General features: G+C 39.6%; 3 protein-coding genes and 1 non-coding gene across 4 annotated transcripts in view; 3 read left to right on the top strand and 1 right to left on the bottom strand.

The window, feature by feature from the left end:
- stxbp5l (syntaxin binding protein 5L) overlaps positions 1 to 17,042 on the top strand; it is a 240,638-nt gene extending 223,596 nt beyond the window's left edge. Inside the window, exon 31 of the mRNA XM_030080730.1 lies at positions 17,030 to 17,042. The gene's annotated coding sequence lies outside the window, so the exon portion shown is untranslated. The remainder of the gene's footprint in view (positions 1 to 17,029) is intronic.
- Positions 3,142 to 18,108, top strand: poglut2 (protein O-glucosyltransferase 2). Its single transcript, XM_030080731.1, has 10 exons — positions 3,142 to 3,661; positions 6,515 to 6,720; positions 7,713 to 7,918; positions 9,654 to 9,731; positions 9,920 to 10,092; positions 11,045 to 11,282; positions 11,876 to 12,085; positions 12,337 to 12,426; positions 17,189 to 17,293; positions 17,932 to 18,108. Exons 1-10 carry the CDS (start codon positions 3,459 to 3,461, stop codon positions 17,947 to 17,949), a joined length of 1,527 nt encoding a protein of 508 aa, XP_029936591.1. The 5' UTR covers positions 3,142 to 3,458; the 3' UTR covers positions 17,950 to 18,108.
- Positions 18,109 to 18,369: 261 nt separating this feature from the next.
- On the top strand, positions 18,370 to 22,282 carry tex30 (testis expressed 30). The gene is made up of 5 exons (XM_030080879.1): positions 18,370 to 18,440; positions 19,429 to 19,665; positions 19,906 to 19,957; positions 20,911 to 21,125; positions 21,993 to 22,282. Exons 1-5 carry the CDS (start codon positions 18,384 to 18,386, stop codon positions 22,164 to 22,166), a joined length of 735 nt encoding a protein of 244 aa, XP_029936739.1. The 5' UTR covers positions 18,370 to 18,383; the 3' UTR covers positions 22,167 to 22,282.
- A 1,575-nt stretch (positions 22,283 to 23,857) lies between these two features.
- Positions 23,858 to 23,976, bottom strand: LOC115380501 (5S ribosomal RNA). Its single transcript, XR_003930329.1, has one exon. It is a non-coding gene; the product is annotated as a 5S ribosomal RNA (ribosomal RNA).
- Positions 23,977 to 24,326: the final 350 nt, after the last annotated feature.

The following is a 24,326-nucleotide window of genomic DNA, read 5'->3' as shown; positions in this document are numbered from 1 at the left end:
AACTTTGACTTTCAATGGCAGAGAAAATAGAATAAAACAAAACAAAGAAACAAACAACTAAAAAAAAAACTGAAAACAGCAATCTGACTTCTACTGACAGGGTGTTTTGTTAGTATGTTTTTGGTTTTTATATTGACTGTACAGCTCAACCCTGGGAGTGAAGAGAAACAAAAAAGAAAAGATTAAAAAAAAGAGAAAAAAGCGACATTCTTAAGATATTTTTCTCTGTATATGTTGTACCTGTTACTGCTGGTACTGTACCTGGTATTCTGGCTCTGTCTAAATCACTGGAACTCTGTAGTTCTTCACACTGTAGTATCCTGACCAAGCATTTCTCTGGTTTTGTCAACGATGGCAGCAAAGTTCGTCTTGTTTAAATGAATTCTACCACCTTTCGTTCTTATTGATATTATACTAGTGTAATAGAAATTACTGGACAAAAGGAAAAAAAAAAGAATTGAAAATATGTTGATGCAAAATCAAATTGAAATAAACATTGATTGATGTACACGACGGAGAGCTCTGCTTCATTTGTTCCCAATCGCACACTGTGACTCTTTTTTCTTTTTTAAAAAAATTAAGAACATGCCTCACTCACTGAATGAAATGAAATGAAAACAAGCAAGGTAGTGTCATCATCAGTGTTAAAATCCTGTTTTTGCTTAAAATAAGTGACAAAAATGTGCCAGTGGGATGCAATAATCCCTATTGTTTCCAATGCAGTTCCACTTTTTATTTAAAAAAAAAAAAATGTTTTACAAGGATTACAAATATGTTGAATCAAGGCAGAATAAGGCAGATCAGATCACTGGGATCAAGAAAATGATTATGAAAATTCTGGAAACAAGTGGGATTACTTCATCACACTGACAGATATTTTGTTTGAAGAAAAACAAGATTTTGACCTGGAATACAAAACTGTGAGACTTGGGCGGTGTCCGAAATCCCTCCCTAACCACTATATAGTGACTACGCCATTCTGTACGGGTGTCTGAATGTTTAGTGATTATTAATGTTCACTATATAGTCCACTGGATGTGTCCCACAATCCACCGCGAAATGTAGTGGACATCCGATGGTCATTAACCAGGCAATATATCCCATCATGCATTGCAGAACGGCGCCGAACAACGAGCAAAGTAGTGTCCGAAACGGTCCGCTATTGAGTTCACTATATAGTCCACTACACTGAATTCCCTATAGAGTGAGTAGGGAGGAAGGAGTGAGTGAGTGATTTCGGACACAGCCTTGTTCTTTATTTTTGCCTGCTAGTGTGTTTTCTTTTGTAATTTTACAGTGTTGTTGTTGATAATTTGCCCACAGGGTCGGCAGGTACTGCAGTGCAAAAATTAAGTTGTCTCCCCTCTCTGTGGTCCTTGAGATTTCTTCTCCTCTCCCATGTTATCTGTGGGTTTTTTGGAGAGTTTTTGAGGTCAGTGATCCTCAGACTCAACCAGTGCCTCCCCACGACCACTTTAATCATGAGTGTGAAAGTGCAGTATCGATGACTTTTACACCGACCCAGGATCTGTGTTTATCTCGTCTCAGACTAATTTAGTTGATTTATATTTTGTGGAGATACCTTAGGTCAGCAAACACTCATTACCTCACAAGAAAAATGCATTTATCATGAGGCTGTGATAATAAATTGGTGTATCATAACTGTATTTTTCAACATTCATCATTGTCCGGACACCTCCGCTAATTATCCTGCAATTCTGTGGGGAGTTGAGAACAAGAGCCGGACTTGACATTATCTGTTTACTGATGAGCATGTCTCCCATTAAGGCAGATAGATAGATAGATAGATATGAGTATACACACAGTGAGCATACACCAGTAGATGAAGGTTCAGATCAAGGGATAAAAACCAAAATTAATCAAAAGCAAAGCTCCAAGCGTCATTTAAATTAAAGTTAGTAAAAATGTACAAATTGTGGGTTACACCACATGTGACTAATTTAATTCAATAAACAATTAAAAATGATCAAGGCAACTTCACGTTTTGATGGTCCTGCTGCATTAAGAACCCCTCTTCTCAAAGATGGGTCCCTAAAATGTGTGACCTTCACTACACTCGCTTGTATCTGTGTAAAGTTTGTCACTAGAGAGGTGTTTCCACACTCGTCTGCTAAAGGGAGAGGTGTCTGGGCACTTCCTTAAAATCTGAGACTCAAACCTTCGCTGGGCCACAGCCGTATCTCTCTCAGCGGCAACATGTGGTACGTCACAAATCTGACAGCCAGTCCGGTCAGCTGATGGGCCGCTGCTTTGCAAATCATTACCACCGGCCCCGCCAGTCACTTGAGTTTTTTATTTTCAAAGAAACAGCTACACCACCTGGATAATGCTGCCTCACATGAATAATATTAGTGTAACTAAGAGATTTGCTTAAAAAAATAAAAAGTTTTCATGGTTAGATTATCAAATATGATACAAGCTGTGAGCTGCCAGACAGAAGAGCTGTATGCATATTCATCAACACATTCTTGTACACACACACACACACACACACACACATACTCAGTGTCCACTTTATCAGGTCTAATAGAATAGTGGAAACAGCTGTCAGTAAAGTGCAGCACTAACTATGAGCTCAATGCCAAACACAGAAGTGAATGAACACCTCTGTTACCGTGACAACAAGACAATCTGAGTATCATAGGCAGCAGGAGAGGAAACTTTATGGCACAACAGCTGGACCGGATTAGATTGTGCATGTGGACCTAATAAAGTGGCCACTGAGTGTATGCATGCATACACATGTATATGTATATGTATGTACACACGCAAAACAAAAAAATGAATGAAAAACCACAGGATGAGATATTTTTTCCTATAACCTAACTGATTTACATTCATTGTCTACTGCCTGTCCCTAATCTTAGTCCAGTTTATGCCCACCCCTAACCCTAACCCAACCCTAACCAACGGGGTAAAAATGACCATCCGACAGGTTAAAAAAAAAAAAAAAAAAAAAAAAAAAAAAAATCCGTCGCTGTTGAAGGAAACCGCCTCCATAAACTCTAGTCTCTTCTTTCCGGGTTTCCGTCCAATCGGATTGTCGCTCGGAGATTATTCACCCAATCGATTCCAGATGCAGCGGGGAGTGACCAATCAGGTGGCAGCGCTCTGTGCGACAGTCCCGCCCCCCGGCAGTTCACCGTGTCCAGGGCAGACAGTTGGGAAATGAACGTTTTGGGAATAACGGGAGAGACACTGCGGATTTACTGAATATATCGATGTAATTTTACAGATATTAGCACCACCTGCGCCACGGTGTGTTTTTGAACAAAACAATGAGCTAAAATGTTGTGGGCTGACCAGCAGACGTAGCGGTATGTGCCTCCTCCGGTGACGGGAACACACCCGGTAAGTTAATGGCGAGTTTCGGGAGTGGAAACAACTAAAGAGGAGGCAGCGGAATCTGAAATAACAGCGTCAAGCGGAGCGACACCATGTGGTTTAGTGTGTTTAGTGTGTTTTGGTGGTTGTTGCTGCTGAACTGTCCGGGAGCCGTCAGACCCGGAGCTCCGGGGGCTGCGGCCGCCGCCGTGCCCAGCGCTGCCCAAACTTTGGTGTGGGGACCCGGACTGGAGCCCAACATGGTCCTGCCGGCCCGGTTCTTCTTCATCCAGGCGGCGGACAGCTCAGGGACCAAGTGAGTAGCTCCTCTGTGGCGTCTTTGTTCAAACCTACAGGTACCAGGTGTGCTTTGGCCTGAAAATACTTGCTGGAAATGTGATGTGGCAAGACGTGCTGCGTTCACTGCTGTTCGTAAAAGATAGATAGATAGATAGATAGATAGATAGATAGATAGATAGATACTTTATTCATCCCGCAGGAAATTCACATTTTTTTCAGCAGTATCCACAGATTACAGATTAAGTAAATAAAAAAATAGAAATAAAGAATAAGATCTAAGTACAACAGAATAAGATCTAAGTACAACAGAATAAGATCTGAGTACAACAGAATAACCTAAGTACAACCCAGTGTGCAAAAAGCAATGTGCAAAAACAAAACAAAACAAAACAAAAAAAAAAACAGAAAAAAAAAAACGTGTGCATGGGTGTATAAAATGTGCATAGAGGTAGGTCAATGTGCAAATTTAGAAGAAATATACAGTATACACATGATAAATAGCAGTAAGCAATATAAACACTATAAACAAGGATTATAAAAAGATAGCGGCACTCATAATCATTTGTCTGGTCTCTGATGTGCTATTATTATTATTATTATTTTTTTAAGTCCAATATGAAATTGCTGTCAAAATTAAGGCGCACAGAGCTGTTGTAGAGGCAAACACTGCTCTAATACTATGATTTTATTAATGTGTTTTAGGGCTGGACAATATGAAAAAAAAAAAAAAACAAAAAAACAAAAACGAACACCCCGATAAAGTTAATGTGACAGTATTGTAGGGATGCCTATTAGTGCTTTCATAATAAATTTAAACACAAGATATTTTAATAAATAGTCATTAATGTAGATTATGGAACATCTAAGACAGTGCAGAAAGTTCTGAAAATTTTCCTTTTTCTTGTATGCAGCTTTAACCATTAATATGGTTATATCAGCCAAGCCTAAATACAATAACCAAACAAAGGGGAGAATAGATATTCATTTTTGAAGAATAGTTTTATAATAACACTGAAAGGCCCTCTGGAGTTTAGCCCTGATCCTGGAGGCTTTGAGGACCTGCGTAATATTTAGTTTTGGCAGCGTTGAGTGCAAATCTCCGCCAACACTGAACACTTACAAAGTTGACGCCTCTGATTGTAATTTGTCTTCTGGGTTGGAAAAATCAACAAGAATGTGATGCAGTGTGTGAAAGACTACAATCTCAGACTTTGTGGAGAAAAAAAATTGTCTCGATCATCACTGAAATATAATCAGTTGATACTTTGGGCCAAGGAATGGTAACTGTGCACCAGATTCCTGACAGAGTTGTCAAGTAGTTATTTTTGATTTGTTAATTCTTCCATCTTTGTTCAAGGAGGTAGTAATGATAAAATACATTGAGACACTCTGATGATCAGGTAAACGTCCCATCTCAGCCTCTGGTGTCACAGGAGCCTCCACTTTCCTCCGTGTTGGTCCTCCATGTGCCCTTAAGTCCTGATTATGATCGTTCGTGCTGCAATGAAAGGAAAGTGCAGTAAGCGCCTCACTCGTGTCTAGTGTATTATGAAAGTTGAAAGTAAACACCAGCTGACGGTGAAAGGCTGGGGCCCGAGGAGGAAGATGTTTTCTGGCTCGGTCTTCTCGACTCCTTTGATTTAGAATCTGCCCTGGGCTCGACAAAGGAGCCCCGTCCTCTGTGTCTGGTTACTCGCCGGGTGTCATATTAGCTCGTGTTTTTGTGTCCCAAGGCACCTGTCTGTGTCTGAGCCCCATTCACACCTGACACCAAACACTACACTATTCAGGTCTGGTACTTGTGTTGTTTATGCAGCACAGCAGCAGCATGTCATCGCTGTGAAGCTGTGCCAGAAACCTGCCATGTTTTCTAGGGTTGGAAAAAAAATTGATTAATTTAAGTATTAAATTTTTTTTTTTACTTGTTCACTTGTGTCACAAGTAAAAATTTGCTTGTTCACTTGTGTCACAAGTAAAAATTTGCTTGTTCCATTGGCAGAATATTTTTCTTGTTTCTAGCAAATTTTAACTTGTTTCAAGTAAATTTTCACTTGAAACAAGTGAAAATTGTCTAAAGACAAGTTATTTCTGAGCTGATCATGTCTTATTTTAAGTGTAATGAGATATTTTGACTAGAAATAAGACATTTTTACTTGAAATAAGACAAATACTCTTGGTAAGATTTTGACTTTTTGCAGTGAGAAGCAGTGGTCAAACCAAACTGGTGTCCAGTGTTCCACCCGCACTGTACGTGACCGGCTTTAAGATCATGGCTTAAGGTCCTGCAAGGCTATCAAGAAGCCCCTGATCAATGAGAGACAGAGGTTAGCCCGGTGTCGTTGGCTCAGGCACACAAGAACTGGACAGCCAGGAACTGGAAGAAGATTCTGTGGTCAGATGAATTTGTCAAGAATTTAGTTTTGTTAGTTTTTCTTGTAAACAATAAACAAATTAATATATTTTGTATTTGTTTGTGTCTGTCTAATGCAGCCACACTTTTTGAAACACAAAAAAGATTTTTCCACAAATATTTCATGATAATATTTGAGATTGTGTAAAATTTTAAGGGTGTCCGAAAACGTTTTTCCACCACTGTATATGTGTATTTGTTTTCAATTGACTACCTAATTATAGATTAAAATGTTCACTTGCATTCACTTGATCAGCCTGTTTCCTGGAGCGTGCAGGGATATGATGTGTAGTGTTGAATATAGTCTTACTTTGTGTTAAATAGTCGTCACCACTTCAGGAATCGCAGTTACACCTTCACCAGTAAAACCCCAAACTCCAGCGTAGCGGTGTAATGATAGTCTTCCTCTCCAGACATTTAGACGTACACGACCACACTTTCCATCTCCCCCCTCTGCAGTTTGACAGCGTCACCCGGTGAGAAGACTTTCGAGGTGAAGATTGTGTCTTCAGTGGAGAAGTTCACCAGAATCTGGATCCAGGTCCTGGACCGGCGGGACGGCTCCTTCCTGGTTCGCTACAGGATGTATGCCAGCTACAGCGACCTGCACATCCACGTCCTGCTCGGGAACACACACGTCGCCAAGTCTCCCTATTTTCTCAAAGGTAGAGTGTAACGTCCACGGTTGCTGGGGGATTTCATTTGGGATGACGGGACGTAAAACAGTTTCATCAGAGGCACACAGACGGCAAATGTCGACACGAGGAGCCAAATCCACATACAAATAGATTTACACGTCTGAGGTACCCGTCACACCGCAGACAACATTCGTTTGTAAACCTGAATCATAAAGTGACTAACCCTGAGTCCTTCACTCTGAAATTGTAGGCCACATTTTGTTCTGTGTTGTAAAGAACAGAATTCAGTTTGTTGTAGACAGATTGAAGAATGCCTGGATAAAAAAAAAAAAAAAAAAAAAAAAAAAAACGGGCACAAGTAAAAATACCTTGACAAAAAAAGTAACAAAAGGAAACACATTTTCTGATTTTTTTCTCACGAATTTGTGACTTTATGATCTCACAATTTTCATTTTTTTTTCTTGTAAATTTATCACTTTAACCTGAGAGGAAATGCATTTTTTTCTCGGAAATTTAACACTTGAATCTTGGAAGTTCTGAGTTTTTTTTCCCCTCAAAATACAACCACCCCACTCCACCCTGTTATTTTTTCCCCCTACAGTGTCCCTTATGCTATCATAAAACAGTCATAAGAAATAAAAGCATAAAACTTTTCCCACATGATATGACTTTTTGCAGTTTTTTACACTTTCCATTTCTTTCATGTTACAATTTGACCAGGGTATGGGGTTTGTAATTGGGTAAAATAATAGTGCAGCATATTAGTAAAAGTTTAAAGACAACAAAGTATGACTGTAGAGTTTTGTTTGTTTCTGAGCTGCAGATCTTTTTAGCGACTGCTTTACAAAGTGCAAATAATATAATCTCACTAGTGAGTTTGTGACATTGTGACAGCTGAGCCATATCATTAGTGATCACTACAGCAGAATGTGCTGCAGTGTGTTGAAGCTCGAGGGTGCATGATCAGGTGAGAGGGTTTCTCCTCTATGTCCCACTCTGTCTCTCTCTCTCTCCTGCAGGCCCAGTCTACCATGAGGGCTGCGACTGTCCCCAGCCCAGTGGTTCGGTTTGGCAGGACGACATGCACTGTCCCGCCTCCTTCTCCCAGATCGACCGCGACCTGGCTCTGTTCCCCCAAGTCGACCCGGAGCGAAACGCTCAGGAGATCCCGCAGCGCTTCGGACAGCGTCAGAGCCTCTGCCATTACACGATTAAAGACAACAAGGTGTGGGGGGGGGGCTCACTCATTGTAGTAAAAAACTCTATTTTTATAGCACCGTTCAGTTCTTTATGTAGAAAAAAATGAATAAATTTAAAGGTCCATTCTGCCATTCTGAGGTAGTCAGAGTTTTACCCCTGTTAATTAAAAGGAGTTTGCAGCTCCTTTTTTGTATTATGGTTGATATTACATGGTTCACATTCCAGTCTTGGTCAATGTGTGTTCCTGGCAGGCTGAGACAGATTTTATTACAGGTTTTACATACTGACACTTCTGATGCAGTTGAGTAAAGAAAGTGTAATGCCAAAGTGATGGCCTTGAAAACAGTGAAGTTTTATGTGGCAAGCTAATGTAATTTATGTACACTTCTACCATGAATTACCATAAACTTCTACCATGAATTGTTTTTCCTCATACTATCATGATCAAAGGGCAGGGTTTAGTTCACCAAGCTGGTAATGAGTAGGGGCCGTATAACAGCAGAAAGTGACGAGGAGAAGTCCGAGCCTGGAGTGATTTGTCTGTCCCACCCGTGAGGCCGAGGCAGCAGCCCCAGGTGTTGCAGGGTCAGACCTTCTCACAATGCCACGGCAGAAGTCACTCCACGCCGTTGTAACAGAGATACATCTGAGGTCGTGTTCACGCGGCACTAGTGTTTTCCAAAGGCCGCAGATAATTTGTTACTTTGCAGTGATTTACACTCCCATGTGAATTTGCTGTGTCTGATTTGTAAAGCAAATATTAGTTTGCAAAGTAGGAAGGCCAAGGTTGCTTCATATTTCAAGCTGAATATATATATATATATATATATATTTTTTTTTTTTCAGGCACATCACTGAGAATGAAAACTCTTTATTTTTACCTTGCTAAACTGACATGGCAGCATTTCAAGTTTTCAGCTGAAATTTGATGTGGCACTTGTTTTATTTTGTTTTATTGAGTCGGCTCCTGGCATGGCATATGGAATCTGACTGATCCAGCCCCTCCAGACAGAGAAGAAAATATTAAATTTGTGCCTTCCTACATTAAGATCACATATCTGTCAAATGTCTTGCTTTTTCATTTTGAAGATACAGTGCACCACTGGGAAATACAGAAGTGAGGTTGTCAATTTCAATCATTTGATGTCCCTGTTTAATACTGGTAGCTGCATGTGAAAGTGGCTCAAGACAAACACTGATGGAGCTGTTCAAATATGCTGTTCGTTAGCTGCATGCATAAATAATTAAACTTAATCTTGTTCCCATTCAATTTCTACAAAGCCCTGTGTCTTTATCAGATAAAATGTGATTATGTTTACAATTTTCTTTGCCGTTTAGAAGTGATTGGAAGACATGGAGCCTGTCTGAATGGCTCCAGCTGCAGACTATTGTGTGGTTTAATTATACAGCACGCTACTGATGAGCAGAGTGGAAACTGATGTGGTATAATATCGTGAAACTTTGCCTGCAGAACATTTTGGCATAATAATTATTATTTGGATTTGAACATTGAATGCAATCATTTTCTTGAAAATGGTAGAAAGAACAGTGAGAGAAAGAGCAAGTTTGAAATGTTAAAAGGATTTGAATCTCAACTAGATAGCCTTCCAGTCCAAATTAGTTGTCAGATTTTATGATTCTTTACTGCCCTTTAAACTAAAGCCAGTCTCTTCATAACCAACACCATGACTTTTGGTAAATGTTTAAATAATTCTTAAGTTGTTCAGTTGTTCATATAATTGTGTTTTTTTCCCATTTAGATCTACATTAAGACGTTTGGAGAGCATGTAGGCTTCAGAATATTTATGGACGCCCTCCTCCTGTCACTCACTAGAAAGGTAATCACCTCTTTAACCAGCAGAAATGTCCCTTCCATTTAAGTGTAGTTCTTTTCTCATTTGTATTTAGACAAAGAGGCACAGACATGGCAGATGTGTATTTTCAAAATTTGGTAAAATGGACAGTTTCCCTTAAATAGACAAAGAGATGCATCTTGTTTTCTCCCTGCGCGGTTGTGTTTGTGCAGGTTCGCCTGCCTGATGTGGAGTTTTTTGTGAACCTGGGTGACTGGCCGCTCGAGAAGAGGCGGCCCACTGAGAAGCTCCACCCCATCTTCTCGTGGTGCGGCTCCAACGATACCCGAGACATCGTCATGCCCACCTACGACCTGACTGAGTCTGTGCTTGAGACGATGGGAAGGCAAGGCTCCGCACCTCCCGCTGTTCTGGTTATGAAGTTAAACAAAATTAATAAGCTCTGGTCCAGACTCACTAAGATTGTGTTTTGAGAACTATTTACAATTTTTTGAGCCTTAGTTTCTCAGGCAGCAAGTCTTTTCACCTATATCGTTTAAAAAATGCATGCGAATCAAACAAGGTGTTGAAAAGAGCACCGCACAATCAAATAGTCCCTGTCATCACTAATTGCAAGTTTAAGCTGCCTGTCTCAGCTGTAAAATGAATCCACCGACTGAGTTTTGACTCTTGGAAAACCCCATGCCTTTCCTGCGTGCCGGTGACAGCGCCTGTGTCTTGCAGCGATGACAGCAGCCGTTCTGAATTGTCAAAGTCTTTGTACAACCTTTGATCTTTGGTCTTTTATGTGCTACAGTAATTTGGGGGAGCGGCATGGCCTGCCTCACAAAACAATGTGAAATGTGACGTGAAAACATAACTCCAAAATTAGTCATTTACATGATTTAATTTCAGAATAATAAGGAATGATGCTTCTCTATGAGCTGAAAACATTTTTACCAACCTTGGTCTTCTAGAACTGTTTCACAGCTCATAAGATAAGCTCAAAAATGCATGGTGGTGAGGCTTAAAGCAAGGCTGCTTTATTTATTTATCTATTTATTTAATTATTAAACGTGTTTCTGAAAAGTTGACCTTGCAGCTCCAAGGCTTCCCCCAAAAAGTTATAATTTGCATGATTGTGGCATGCATAAAGAAGCTTTTTTTGCACTCGTTTTTCTGGTTTGGTAATTTTGGTGCTATAGTGAGCTCGTCTCTGTGCACATTTACAGTGAATTTGGGCATCGAGATCTTCTGTTTATTATCTGATATGGGCTGTTGTCTTTTACTGATTGTACCAATAGTTGCAGAGATTAGTTTAGGGAAGTTGACGGATCTGTTGTGTGTCCCCTGAGTAGAGTGAGCCTGGACATGATGTCGGTGCAGGCCAACACGGGGCCGCCATGGCCAGAGAAGAACGGCACGGCCTTCTGGAGGGGACGGGACAGCTGTAAGGAGCGTCTGGAGCTGGTCAAACTGGCCAGGGCTCACCCCAACATGGTTGACGCCGCCTTCACCAACTTCTTCTTCTTTAAACACGACGAGAGCCTCTACGGGCCGCTGGTCAAACACGTCTCCTTCTTTGACTTCTTCAAGGTGAGACGGCTTCTATTTCAAGATAGCAAAAATGTGTGAGTTTTGTTGCAAGTTGTTTATCCAGTAATGCAGACATTTATTTTGACAGGTCTCATGTTTGATTCTAATAAGCATTAAAAAGATCTCAAGCCTAAAACTGAACTTGATGGAACTTGTCGACTGCCTGTTTTGTGTCAGAAAAAAACAAAAACAGCTCATTATCTTGGAAACGGGCTGATTGTATAAACAGCTCAAATGGGTAAATGGAAAATGAGTTGATTCTCAGCACATTACACGGCCGTGGAATTAAAATTGAGATTACTAATTACCAAGGCCGGTGTTAAATGTGCAGTCCATTCTTCAAACACAAAGTGCATCCAATTGAGTTGCAAGCAAATTGCATAGAAAACAATTAAACTTTTCAAAACTACTTTCAGAAAGTTGAAAAACAAAGGTAGTTTCATTTTAGCTTCAACCTTGTTTTGTTTTTATTATTTATTCAGCTGAATACCGTGTTCCTTTGTGGGTTGCTTTAGTCGAAGGTAAACTTGATTACTCCAACATTGTCCCTCACCAAAACATCCAACCGTCTTACATTGTCCCTCCACCTCCAGTACAAGTACCAAATCAACGTAGACGGCACAGTGGCGGCGTACCGGCTGCCGTACCTGCTGGCGGGAGACAGCGTCGTCTTAAAGCAGGACTCCGGCTACTACGAACACTTCTACAAGCAGCTGAGGCCCTGGGAGCACTACATCCCCGTTAGAGCGGACCTGGGAGACCTGCTGGAGAAGATCCAGTGGGCCCGCGACCACGATGAAGAGGTCAGAGTGATGATGACGGTGCAAAAACATTGCCTGTTGCCATTAATGTCTAATTCAAAGCACGAGAGCTGTATCTGAAAAGCCTTGTCATGTTGGATGCACACAACTCTGCTATCAGTTCATGTTTTGTTTTAGATCTAAGAGGCTCTGAGAGAAAGGTCTGATTTATTTGAATTTTCGTTGTTGTGCCTGTCAAGCTGTGATGGTGTTTATTATTTTTAACCCGGACTATGATTCTTGTCATCTTTCAGGCCAGGAAAATTGCTGTGGCAGGTCAGCAGTTTGCCCGCAATAACCTCATGGGAGACAGCATCTTTTGTTACTACTACAAACTTTTCCAGGTATTGTTTCAGCAAGAATTTATATATTTAAAAAGAACTCTTAATAAAAGGAGCAAATGAACTGAGTTGGTTTGCATGTTGTAAACTTTATACCGATACTTTCAAGATCCACGAGGCCTTCTCTTGCCACAAGTTTCCAATCAGCATATCTTGGATTATCTGGTAATAATGACCAGTTTGCTTACATTACTCCACTTATGTCACTACTTACCAAAGACATTACAAAGACATACAAAATATAGATTTAATTTTATTACAAGCCAACTAGCTTCCACCAAAATCCCAGTTCAGCAGGACAAAAGGTGGCACTGCTTAATGTGATTGGACGTTATTTTGTGGCGTTTTGGCATTTATCTACAACCCCTGGCAAAAATTATGGAATCACCAGTCTCGGAGGATGTTCATTCAGTTGTTTAATTTTGTAGAAAAAAAGCAGATCACAGACATGACACAAAACTAAAGTCATTTCAAATGGCAACTTTCTGGCTTTAAGAAACACTAAAAGAAATTTTAAAAAAAATGTGGTAGTCAGTAACAGTTACTTTTTTAGACCAAGCAGAGGGAAAAAAAAATATGGAATCACTCAATTCTGAGGAAAAAATTATGGAATCATGAAAAAAAACAACAAAAGAACACTTCAACACACCACTGGTACTTTGTTGCACCACCTCTGGCTTTTATAACAGCTTGCAGTCTCTGAGGCATGGACTTAATGAGTGACAAACAGTACTCTTCATCAGTCTGGCTCCAACTTTCTCTGATTGCTTTTGCCAGATCAGCTTTGCAGGTTGGAGCCTTGTCATGGACCATTTTCTTCAACTTCCACAGATTTTCAGTTGGATTGAGATCTGGACTATTTGCAGGCCATGACATTGACCTTATGTGTCTTTCTTCAAGGAATGTTTTCACAGTTTTTGCTCTACCCATACGCAAATCTGATATATGGCCATATATGAACATATATATTAAATAATGGGACATATAAGTTCACATATTTGGACATATATTTCAGGATATGTGTGCAAATATGTGGTGTAAATATTGGGTCTCTGACATCAGGTAACATGTGCATATACTGGATTACATTATTTATTTTCCACATATATTAAGAACATTAAGTGTGAATATGTGGCAGACATATTTGTTTTGCACATATATGATGCAATTATGTATACATGCATGCATTGTATATTTGGATCATACTTGCCAACTCTCCCAATTCACGCGGGAGACTCACGATTTTTAATCCTATCTCCCGCAATGCTCCCAGTCAGTAATTTCTCCTGCTAATCTCCCAATTTTACAGTGAAGGAAACAAGTCAGATTGTGGGGGGTATTTGTCGCAGTATCTGGCGACCCTGGCCTGCCTGCGGCCGGTGACGTCACTCAGTCACTCACTAAGTAGCGTTGATACTGCCGGCGGGGTTTCTGTCTTCTGCTCAGTTCAGCGTTCAGACAGACGAGATGGATAGAGCAAGAGAGACAATTTTCACTCCACATGCATAAATTCAGGATAAAGTAGAAGGAAAACTAGGTTTGCTTTGAAAAATGTAAATACAAAAGCAAAGTAGCTTAAACTTTTTAAACGGTGACACTTAACGAGGCAGGAGTGCCAGCTCTCTCCCCCATATACTCCCATTATATCTGGAACCCAGAATCTGGGGAGAGAGGGAGAAACACACTTTTTGGGAGTTTTAAACTAATTTGACACAGTTTGAAAGCCCAAAGCCTTACCTTTCTCATGATATCTTACATTTTCCGCTTGGATTTACTGTCATTGAAATAAAAGCATTTGTTTGACCACTACTTTTAGGCAACTCTTTCCCAAGCACCACTGTCACTCATGCTGTGTGCTTTATAGAGCCTCATTTCTGGCTCAGGTCACACAAGCCCCAGTGGCACAGTGGTTAGTGTCTCTGCCTGCCGTACAGGAGACCAGGGTTCAACTCCCCCCCTGGGCAAGAGCAACAACACTACACAACCTACAAACAGCATAGGGCTGCTGGGTTACCACATGTCCATGCGGTCACAAGGGTGGCAAGCACATTCAAAGAAAAAAAAAAAAAATCTCCCAATTTTTCACAACCCAATGTTGGCAAGTATGATTTGGATCGTTAATATGATTAACAGTATATGACTAAATCATATATTAACATTTATGCAAAGGAAATATATTTGCCATATATGTGTATATCTGGAAAAATATATGGAACATATTTGAAAGTGGCCATTTTTGCTATATTTTAAAATTTGTCATACACTATATTACCAAAAGTATTCGCTCACCCATTCAAATGATCAGAATCAGGTGTCCTAATCACTTGGCCTGGCCACAGGTGTATAAAATCAAGCACTCAGGCATGCAGACTGTGAAACAAGACATTTGTGAAAGAATGGGCCGCTCTCAGGAGCTCAGTGAATTCCAGCGTGGAACTGTCATAGGATGCCACCTGTGCAACAAATCCAGTCGTGAAATTTCCTCGCTCCTAAATATTCCACAGTCAACTGTCAGCTCTATTATAACAAAATGGAAGCGTTTGGGAACAACAGCAACTCAGCCACGAAGTGGTAGGCCACGTAAAGTGACGGAGAGGGGTCAGCGGATGCTGAAGCGCATAGTGCAAAGAGGTCGCCGACTTTCTGCACAGTCAATTGCTACAGAGCTACAAACTTCATGTGACCTTCAGATTAGCCCAAGTACAGTACGCAGAGAGCTTCATGGAATGGGTTTCCATGGCCGAGCAGCTGCAGCCAAGCCACACATCACCAAGTGCAATGCAAAGCGTCGGATGCAATGGTGTAAAGCACGCCGCCACTGGCCTCTAGAGCAGTGGAGACGCGTTCTCTGGAGTGATGAATCACGCTTTTCCATCTGGAAATCTGATGGACGAGTCTGGGTTTGGAGGTTGCCAGGAGAACGGTACATTTCAGACTGCATTGTGCCGACTGTGAAATTTGGTGGAGGAGGAATTATGGTGTGGGCTTGTTTTTCAGGAGCTGGGCTTGGCCCCTTAGTTCCAGTGAAAGGAACTTTGAATGCTTCAGGATACCAAAACATTTTGGACAATTCCATGCTCCCAACCTTGTGGGAACAGTTTGGAGCGGGCCCCTTCCTCTTCCAACATGACTGTGCACCAGTGCACAAAGCAAGGTCCATAAAGACATGGATGACAGAGTCTGGTGTGGATGAACTTGACTGGGCTGCACAGAGTCCTGACCTGAACCCGATAGAACACCTTTGGGATGAATTAGAGCGGAGACTGAGGGCCAGGCCTTCTCGACCAACATCAGTGTGTGACCTCACCAATGCGCTTTTGGAAGAATGGTCAAAAATTCCTATAAACACTCTCCTCAACCTTGTGGACAGTCTTCCCAGAAGAGTTGAAGCTGTAATAGCTGCAAAAGGTGGACCGACATCATATTGAACTCTATGGGTTAGGAATGGGATGGCACTTCAGTTCATAGTATGAGTAAAGGCAGGTGAGCGAATACTTTTGGTAATATAGTGTATATGCCTATATAATTATCATATATGTATGAGACATACATGGACATATATACTTAATATGTAGTTTACAATAATATAGATGCATTATCATCTTGAAAAACGATATCATCCCCAAACGTCCTTTCAATTGATGGGATAAGAAAAGTGTCCAAAATGTCAACATAAACTTGTGCATTTATTGAAGATGTATTGACAGCCATCTCCCCAGTGCCTTTACCTGACATGCAGCCCCATATCATCAGTGACTCAGACTGTGGAAATTTGCATGTTTTCTTCAGGCAGTCGTCTTGATAAATCTCATTGGAACGGCACCAAACAAACAAGTGTTTAGGTGTTAATGATGGCTTTCGTTTACCTTTTCTGTATGTAAATCCCATTTCCTTTAGGCGGTTTCTTACAGTTCGGTCACAGACGTTGACTCCAGTTTCCTCCCATTTGTTCCTCATTTGTTTTGCTGTGCATTTTCTGTTTTCAAGACATATTGCTTTAAGTTTTCTGTCTTGACGCTTTGATGTCTTCCTTGGTCTACCAGTATGCTTGCCTTTAACAACCTTCCCATGTTGTTTGTACATGGTCCAGATTTTAGACACAGCTGACTGTGAACAACCAACATCTTTTGCAAGATTGCGTGCTGATTTACCTTCTTTGAGAAGTTTGATAATCCTCTCCTTTGTTTCAATTGACATCTGTCGTGTTGGAGCCATGATTCATGTCAGTCCACTTGGTGCAACAGCTCTCCAAGGTGTGATCACTCCTGTTTAACTGCAGACTAACGAGCAGATCTAATCTGATGCAGGTGTTAGTTTTGGGAATTAAAATTTACAGGGTGATTCCATAATTTTTTCCTCAGAATTGAGTGATTCCATAATTTCTTCCCTCTGCTTGTTCTAAAAAAGCAACTGAAAAAAGCAACCACATTTTTCTTCTTGATTTCTTTTAGTGTTTCTTAAAGGCAGAAAGTTGCCATTTGAAATGTCTTTAGTTTTGTGTCATGTCTGTGATCTGCTTTTTTTCTACAAAATTAAACAACTGAATGAACATCCTCTGAGACTGGTGATTCCATAATTTTTGCCAGGGGTTGTAGTACTTCACGAGAGAGAGAGAGAGAGAGAGAGAGAGAGACTCTGTTTCTGAGCTCACGTCCTATGCTGATCTTGTGTGTGTGTCAAGACAATAGCACTTCATGCAAAGCTAACAGGACCTGTGATGTTCCCCCACCTATCACATTTGTGAAGTTCAGTGTTGTTGTTGCAGGCGTACGCTGAGCTCCAGGTGTCAGAGCCGAAGGTTCGACAGGGCATGCAGCCGGTGGATCAGCCCATCGATGACCTGTTCCCCTGCTCCTGCCACAGGACGAGAGTACGCAGCGCCCTGCAGCTCCTCTATCAGCATAGTGCTTTTGCTATTGGCTCCACTTCACACAATGTTTTTTTGTTTCAAAACCTGGGTCTCATCACCCTGCAATCTATGGCTCCCTCTGGTGTCTGTAAAATGCCACTGCACCTTCCCACAGCTACATGTTGAATGCTAGACAGCCAAATCTCCTCATTCACCTTGCAATTTGGGAGTGAAAATTAGGGGGGGGGTTGTTAGTTTTTAATTTAACTTTTATTTAACCAGGTGTAGTCTCACTGAAATTCAGCCTTTAATTCTCCAAGGAGTCTTGGCCAAAGTAGCAACAACAGACAAACTACCAGTTTTACTCTTCCATTTTCACTTAGCTAAGTAATGAAGATGTTGATGATAATATCATTTGTTAATGTTGTATGTTGGATATCATTCATACAAACTCTGAATCTGAATATTCAGAATATTCAAATACAAAAAAAAAAAAAAAAAAATCAAGCTCCCTTCCTGGTGACCTACCACCATATGGTGAGAGTAAAGCCTACTAATACTTTGTGTTTTTGAAGGCAGGTACAGTTTCAAAGAATGACACTAATCACCCATCGTCTTGTTATTAAGTTTCTAACAGAAATCTTGTGTTTGTTTTTCAGGTCAAGGATGAACTCTGACCAACCCATCATCCAGTTATTAAAATAATCCTGACTGTCTGATTTATTGTGGAATAACTTGCCAAAATGTCCCAAAGTGTCCTGCGCTATGACATGAATGTTACGTGTTACTGAAGTTGTTTTTGTAATAAATATTTTTTATATGTTTGTATGTTAAAATTGTCTGTTTTTGGCATTTGGCACATAGCCTGCACACATAAACATATACATCTTTACATACTGCATACAGCAGATAAACACATATGCGCAAGCCTTAATTAAAATCTGAATTGAATGGTTAGATTTCCTACTTCAAGTTAAGTTTATTATTATCACTGGTGTTTTTATTGCCATTTTACAAAGCCAAAACGCAGGAAGTTGATTTTTTTTTTTTTTTTTTTTTTTTTATAAGCTGTAATTACCACTCCTGTACACTAGAGGTCAGTTATTGATAAATGCATCCTGTTAACATCCAGAGAAGAAATAGCCTGGGCATGGACAAGTTTGACGAGGTAAATATTACAGAGCAATTTAACTATTTCAGTTCTATAAACGAGTTTAACCTTAAGAGATGTTGGCGATACAAACATCCAAGGGATCCAAGCTCCTTTTAGTTTCCCCTGGATTTAGTGAGGACAAAGCGTCTCTGCAAGCTACAATATATATTAAAAAGAAAAAAAAACAGCAACAACAACCAGGAACATGTATTTAACATCGTAGGATAAGGACTGTAAAACTTGATATTTTATCTATAGGGTGCTCAGCCAAATTCGCCGTAGCAGTAATTCACCAAGCAGCGCTTTACATTAATAATATCGCCGGTATCGATCTGACTCACAGCGCTGAACTCCACGTTGACTTTGGTGTAAGATGATGGCGGCTTTACACAGATAAACTAATGCGAAAAGTTCGCTTTTTGTTGATATTATCGCTGTTTTTTTGTAATGTTGAGTGCGCCGAATTAAAGAACGTATCACAACACTTTAGGAATATTTAAAGTTTAATAATGTGTATGCCAAGAATCGCGGCCATGTCAAAGAGTGAAAAGGCGATTAATTCTTACTTCTGAATAGAGCGCAAGGGTTTCGGTGAACAGTGGAGAAAAAGTGTCTAGTGTCAGTCTATCAGTTTAATTTAAAGTGCACCATCACCATGCAATATGGTCCCAATACACTTTACAAACAAACAGAATAATACAAAAATTAAAGAAATAAATAATAAATAAATACAACCTGTAATGAAGTGAATAAAGTCTGGAGACTTTTTAATCAGAGGAAACAAAGGGGGGAAAAACAGTTTGTTGACTTGTAGTTTTGTACTATATCATTATTATTCATTAAGTGTTTTGCATAAATTTCAGAGTGCATTATCTGTTCCAGTAGATGTTAATTGATTAACATTTTTAATTTTAGTCAGCTGCGCCAGTTGGGGTCCAGCAGACAAGAGCTAGTTCAGTCCAGGACATTTCGTGTGTTGTCACTGCTGATCTCATTCACCCAGGACAGGGTGAAGGTGCCGTTTGGGACCAAACACCTGGATGCAGCTGTGTGTGTCCCTGCCTCGGTGAACGGTGTCGACACGGCTGTGCTGCTCACACACGGCGCAGGTGGAGACATGAACTTCAGGCACCTGGTGTCCCTGGCTCATGCCTTGGCCTCAAGTGGGATCATTTGTGTCCGTTTCACATGCAAAGGTTTAAACCTCGTTTACAGGGTGAAGGCCTACCGTGCTGTGTGGGTAAGCCCTTAGCAGTGAGTACTAAAAATATACTGTAGTGAATTAGGAAAAATTACATTCATAGTGCTCCAGTAGGGCATTCAAGAGTGTCTGGTACAGCAAATTAAAACTGTACCAGACACTCTTGAAGTGTCCTACAATAGTTTTGCAGTGACATTTAGGCTACACAATGTCCATCTAAAATGTGGAGGATTAGCAAAGTTATGTCTTGTCACTCTTGTCGCTCTTTTTTTTTTCCAGGACTATGTGAAATCACTAGAGAGGTTCACTGTAAAGCACATACTTCTTGGAGGTAAGCAGCAATACACTCACTGTATATGCCATGAAATAAACACACAGGAATATTGTGGGTACCCAGCAACCAGCTAAGCACTGACATCTAATCCCTCATATATATATATATATACATATATATATATATATATATATATATATATATATATATATATATATATATATATATAATGGTTAAAAAAATGGTTTATATATATATATATATATATATATATATATTTTTTTTTTTTTTTTTTTTTTTTTTTTAAATGGTTAAAAACAATCAAGGAAATGACCATAAAATAGCTAAATAAATAAATAAAATTTATTTATTGTTGATTGATTGTTAGCATCATATATTTAAAATTACACAAGAAAAATCCCAGAAAAAAAATTACCACAAAAAAATCTGAAAAAAAATAATTATTAAAAAATAAATTAAATCGATTTTGTCAATGCTGTGTCCTGGTATTCAAAGGGTTAACCTGTGAGGAGACCAGGCAACATGAAATGAATGTTCTGGTACATTTAGTATCTAGCATACAGTCGTCACCAGAGAGTTGGATTGTTAATGCAAATGATATTTTAGACGTACAATTTCACGAGGGCCTAATGAGAACCATGAGTAGATGTACACTAGTATATCCATCATCTCAGTATTACAGGTGGAAAACGACCAGAAAATACCTATAAGTAGTCAGAAATGGATAAAAAAGCTCAGATTTCCCTGAAATTGACCAATAAGATGTGCAAATCCAAATGTTTAAAATATTGCAAATGCCTTGTCTTCTGAAGATCCAAACAAAAACACAGGAGCACATTCTGACTGAGAATGTCTGTCCGATCCCTTTTCTAAATAATTGCTTCATCAAAATGAACAAGTGGCATCAAAAATGCTGCAGACTTTCTGTTCCCAGCATTTAAAAAAAAACAAAAAAAAACAACCTGTGCCTTCACCACCACTTACCACAGGCAGGTCTCTGGGAAGCCGCGCTGCTGCTGCACTGGCCAGGCAGCTGAGAGCAGAGACGGAGGACGCTGTGCAGGGCCTCATCTGTCTGTCTTTCCCCCTGCACCCGCCAGGACAGACACACAGCCATCAGCAGCGCAGTGAGGACCTCAGGGTGCTGCCCGAACAGATGCCTGTGCTGTTTGTGTCAGGGACTGAGGACAACATGTGTGACAGGGTGAGAACGGGTCGCTGTTAAAACCGGACTCGCAGCAAGTCAAAAAAAGATTAAAACTTAAAAACTCAGTACCTGAAATTCTCATGAATACATTCACACCTGTATCTGCAGTGAATTCCCTTTTGTGATTTCTTACTAATCTAATTTCCTCAGTTCTTATTCAATACCTGTTTGTTGATAGCTATTTTAAAATTTCCCTACTGCTTGCATGTTTTATATCATACATAGGTTTTTTACATTCATGCTTTGAAATTGTTTGCACTCCCCATAAATGTGATCTAATACTTTTTCCTCATGCATTCATAAAGCCTAAATATGTTTTGATGTAGAAATTATATTATATATTACAGTTATAAGTGTTCATAGGTTCAGTTCCTATGAATAGCGTTTTATATTAGCTTAGCATAAAGATTAGAAGTCTATGGGAGTTGTTAGCCTAGCTCTATCAAAGTTTAAAAAATTAAACTTACAGCAACTCTGAAGCTGTCTTACTTACAGAGTGTATCATGTGTGTTTTAAATACACATCTAATAATAAGCTAATATGAAATGCTACCAATAAGAACCGAACCACTGGATGTACAGAGGAGAGTGGTACTGAACATTTTGTCTCAGTCTGGGTTAAGAAAAGGGGAATTTTGCCCAAAACGTTGGAGTATTCCTTTAAAAGGCTGATTAAAGTTTCATCTGAAGTCTTAAATTCTTCACAAGTTTTAGAAATGTGATTTTGATTTTATTTATTTATTTTCAGTTTGATTCTCTCTAGCATTAATAGTCATAGTCTATCCCCTGTTTCAGTTGGAGCAACGTGCACTTGACTGCTTTAGTATCGGCACTGTAGTGATGGTCTTGCTCTGTCTTTGCCCAGGTCCTTTTTGACGGTGTGGTTAATGAAATGAAAGCGCAGATTGATGTTTTCTGGCTAAAAGGAGGCAGCCACGGCCTCACAGTCAAAGGAAGGTCTGAGGATTCTGTACTGGACGAGGTGAACGCACAAATTATCACCTGGATTACGAAGCATAGACTATCTAATTTTATGTGAGTTTTTTTTTTTTTTTTTTTGTATTGTTGTACTTTTACTCTTATTGCTTTTTATAGTTTCACTGATAAATAAATTATACTTTTTACATAATCTTGTCCACCTGGATGGTTTTTATTTTTTTCAAAATCATGAATTGTAGCCTGGTAGATTACTGGGTGTCCTTAAAATCTTAGCTCATTTTCCATGGCTCATTTTTTTTTCTCTAGCCTAAAGCCTGGTGGTTGTGTTCACAGCTTAGCGAGACAGGCTTTATCAATCCATAAAAATCTGATTTAAATTGGCACCTCAGGGTACACTGGTTTAGAAAAACTGATTCAGTTTTTGGGAGATTGACCTGTTGGTCACCTTAGCCTGAACATGAAGAGAACACAGGCCATTAATCTCAGTGTTAAGATTCACATTCTGTTAAAGCTGTCATAACTTGTTCTTTGTACTGACAATAAAAATGACGTCTCTGTCAAATCCATGACCGTTAAATCCACTCACCTTAAATCACAACGAGAGGAACTGCACAACCTTGCCTGACCCCACAATGAATTTTAAAGCGATATGAAGTATTTTGTCTCATCATAATAGTTGTTTATATCTTCACAAACATTTTAACAGGACACAAGCAGGAGTCAACAAAGCCAAACAGTTTTGGATACCAATTTAGAAACTGTTTGATACTGTGAAAACCTTTGCAATTTCAGGGACGTTTTGAGTTTGCATAAACCAGAACAAGCAAATTATAAATATTTTAAAAAGGTCATATGACATAATGTATTAATGCGAGGGGGTCCATATTTGGATGATGGAGTCAAAGACATGATCCTGTGCTTCATAGAAGTGGCAATCTTTTCTTTTGCTATTTATTTATTAAAACAGTTCAAATTAAATTGTGTAAATTTAAGATAAAACCCCACTAAAGTGCCTTGCAAATCTGTAACAGATAAATTAGTCACAAATACACCCAAATTCATTCAAAAAAAGGCCATGTGAATCGAAATCAAATAAGGAAAGACCCCATGTTACTTAATCAACTTCCAAACTCCTCATTTCAAGTAAAAGAGATTTTTTTTCAAGAGATATTTAAGTTCTTGTAGGACTTTTTTTCTTCTTCTAACATGTCTTGCTTATGTGAGATGTGTAACAGATAAAGCCAATGGAAAAATGTATACCATTAAGCAGACATACTTCATATATACTTCAAATTATATTACATGAATATATCAGTGTTTGCCTAAATTAGCCCTCTAATCCTGTAAATATTCAAGTATTTACCAGTATTGTTTGATCCCATGAATACATGTAAAAAAAAAAAAAAAAGAAAGAAAGAAAGAAATGAAGGCTTTTGGATACGTAGTTTCCACTTATGATGATTTAATTTACCAGTAATGATCTGATGCATCAAAAGTAAAACTGTTAAAACAAAACAGTAGAGCTTGATTGCTGTCTTTCTTTTTTCAATTGTATTTTAGGGCAGTGTGGCCTTGTCTCATCCATAGTGCAGGCAAAAAAAAGTAGAAAGCATGAAAGCATAACACCTTGAGGAAGACCTGAAGACCCTGAAAAAAAAAAAAAATCAAATCAAATCAAATGATATGAAAAAAAAAAAAAAAAAATGAGCCTGAAGCGCGTCAGCACTGCTGTGCAAAGCCTGGTCTCCTCCGGAGAGCCAGCACTGCCCTCTGCTGCGCGCAAAAGGCAAAAGCTTACAGCACCGGGTATTCCCAGGCGGTCTCCCATCCAAGTACTAACCAGGCCCGACCCTGCTTAGCTTCCGAGATCGGACGAGATCGGGCGTGTTCAGGGTGGTATGGCCGTAAGCGACAGCCTTTTACACTGCCAGGCCTTTTATACCTGGTTCACAGACAAATTCCAGCTTCTTCTTCAAAGCAATGCACTTCATCAGCCCCCTTTTCGGGCTTTTCATCACTGCAGCTTTGCACTGCCATAAAAAGCAGCATACAGGGTTAGGTTAAGTGAAAAATATATCACTGAGTCTTGGGAATTTGGATAAAACAGGTTTTAATTGAAAAAAAAAAAAGTGAGTTAAATTACAAAATCTGAAGGCATATCATTATAGGCCAAGGTCTTGGCTGTTCAGCAATTTACCGGTCCAACCTCCTCATTTTGCATTTTTTTCATAAAATAGGCGTTTTCCCAGTTATTAGGCTA

This window comes from Myripristis murdjan, chromosome 21 (genome assembly GCF_902150065.1).
Source record: "Myripristis murdjan chromosome 21, fMyrMur1.1, whole genome shotgun sequence".
In the NCBI taxonomy this organism is placed as follows: Eukaryota; Metazoa; Chordata; class Actinopteri; order Holocentriformes; family Holocentridae; genus Myripristis; species Myripristis murdjan.
This window is presented reverse-complemented; position numbering and strand designations above follow the sequence as displayed.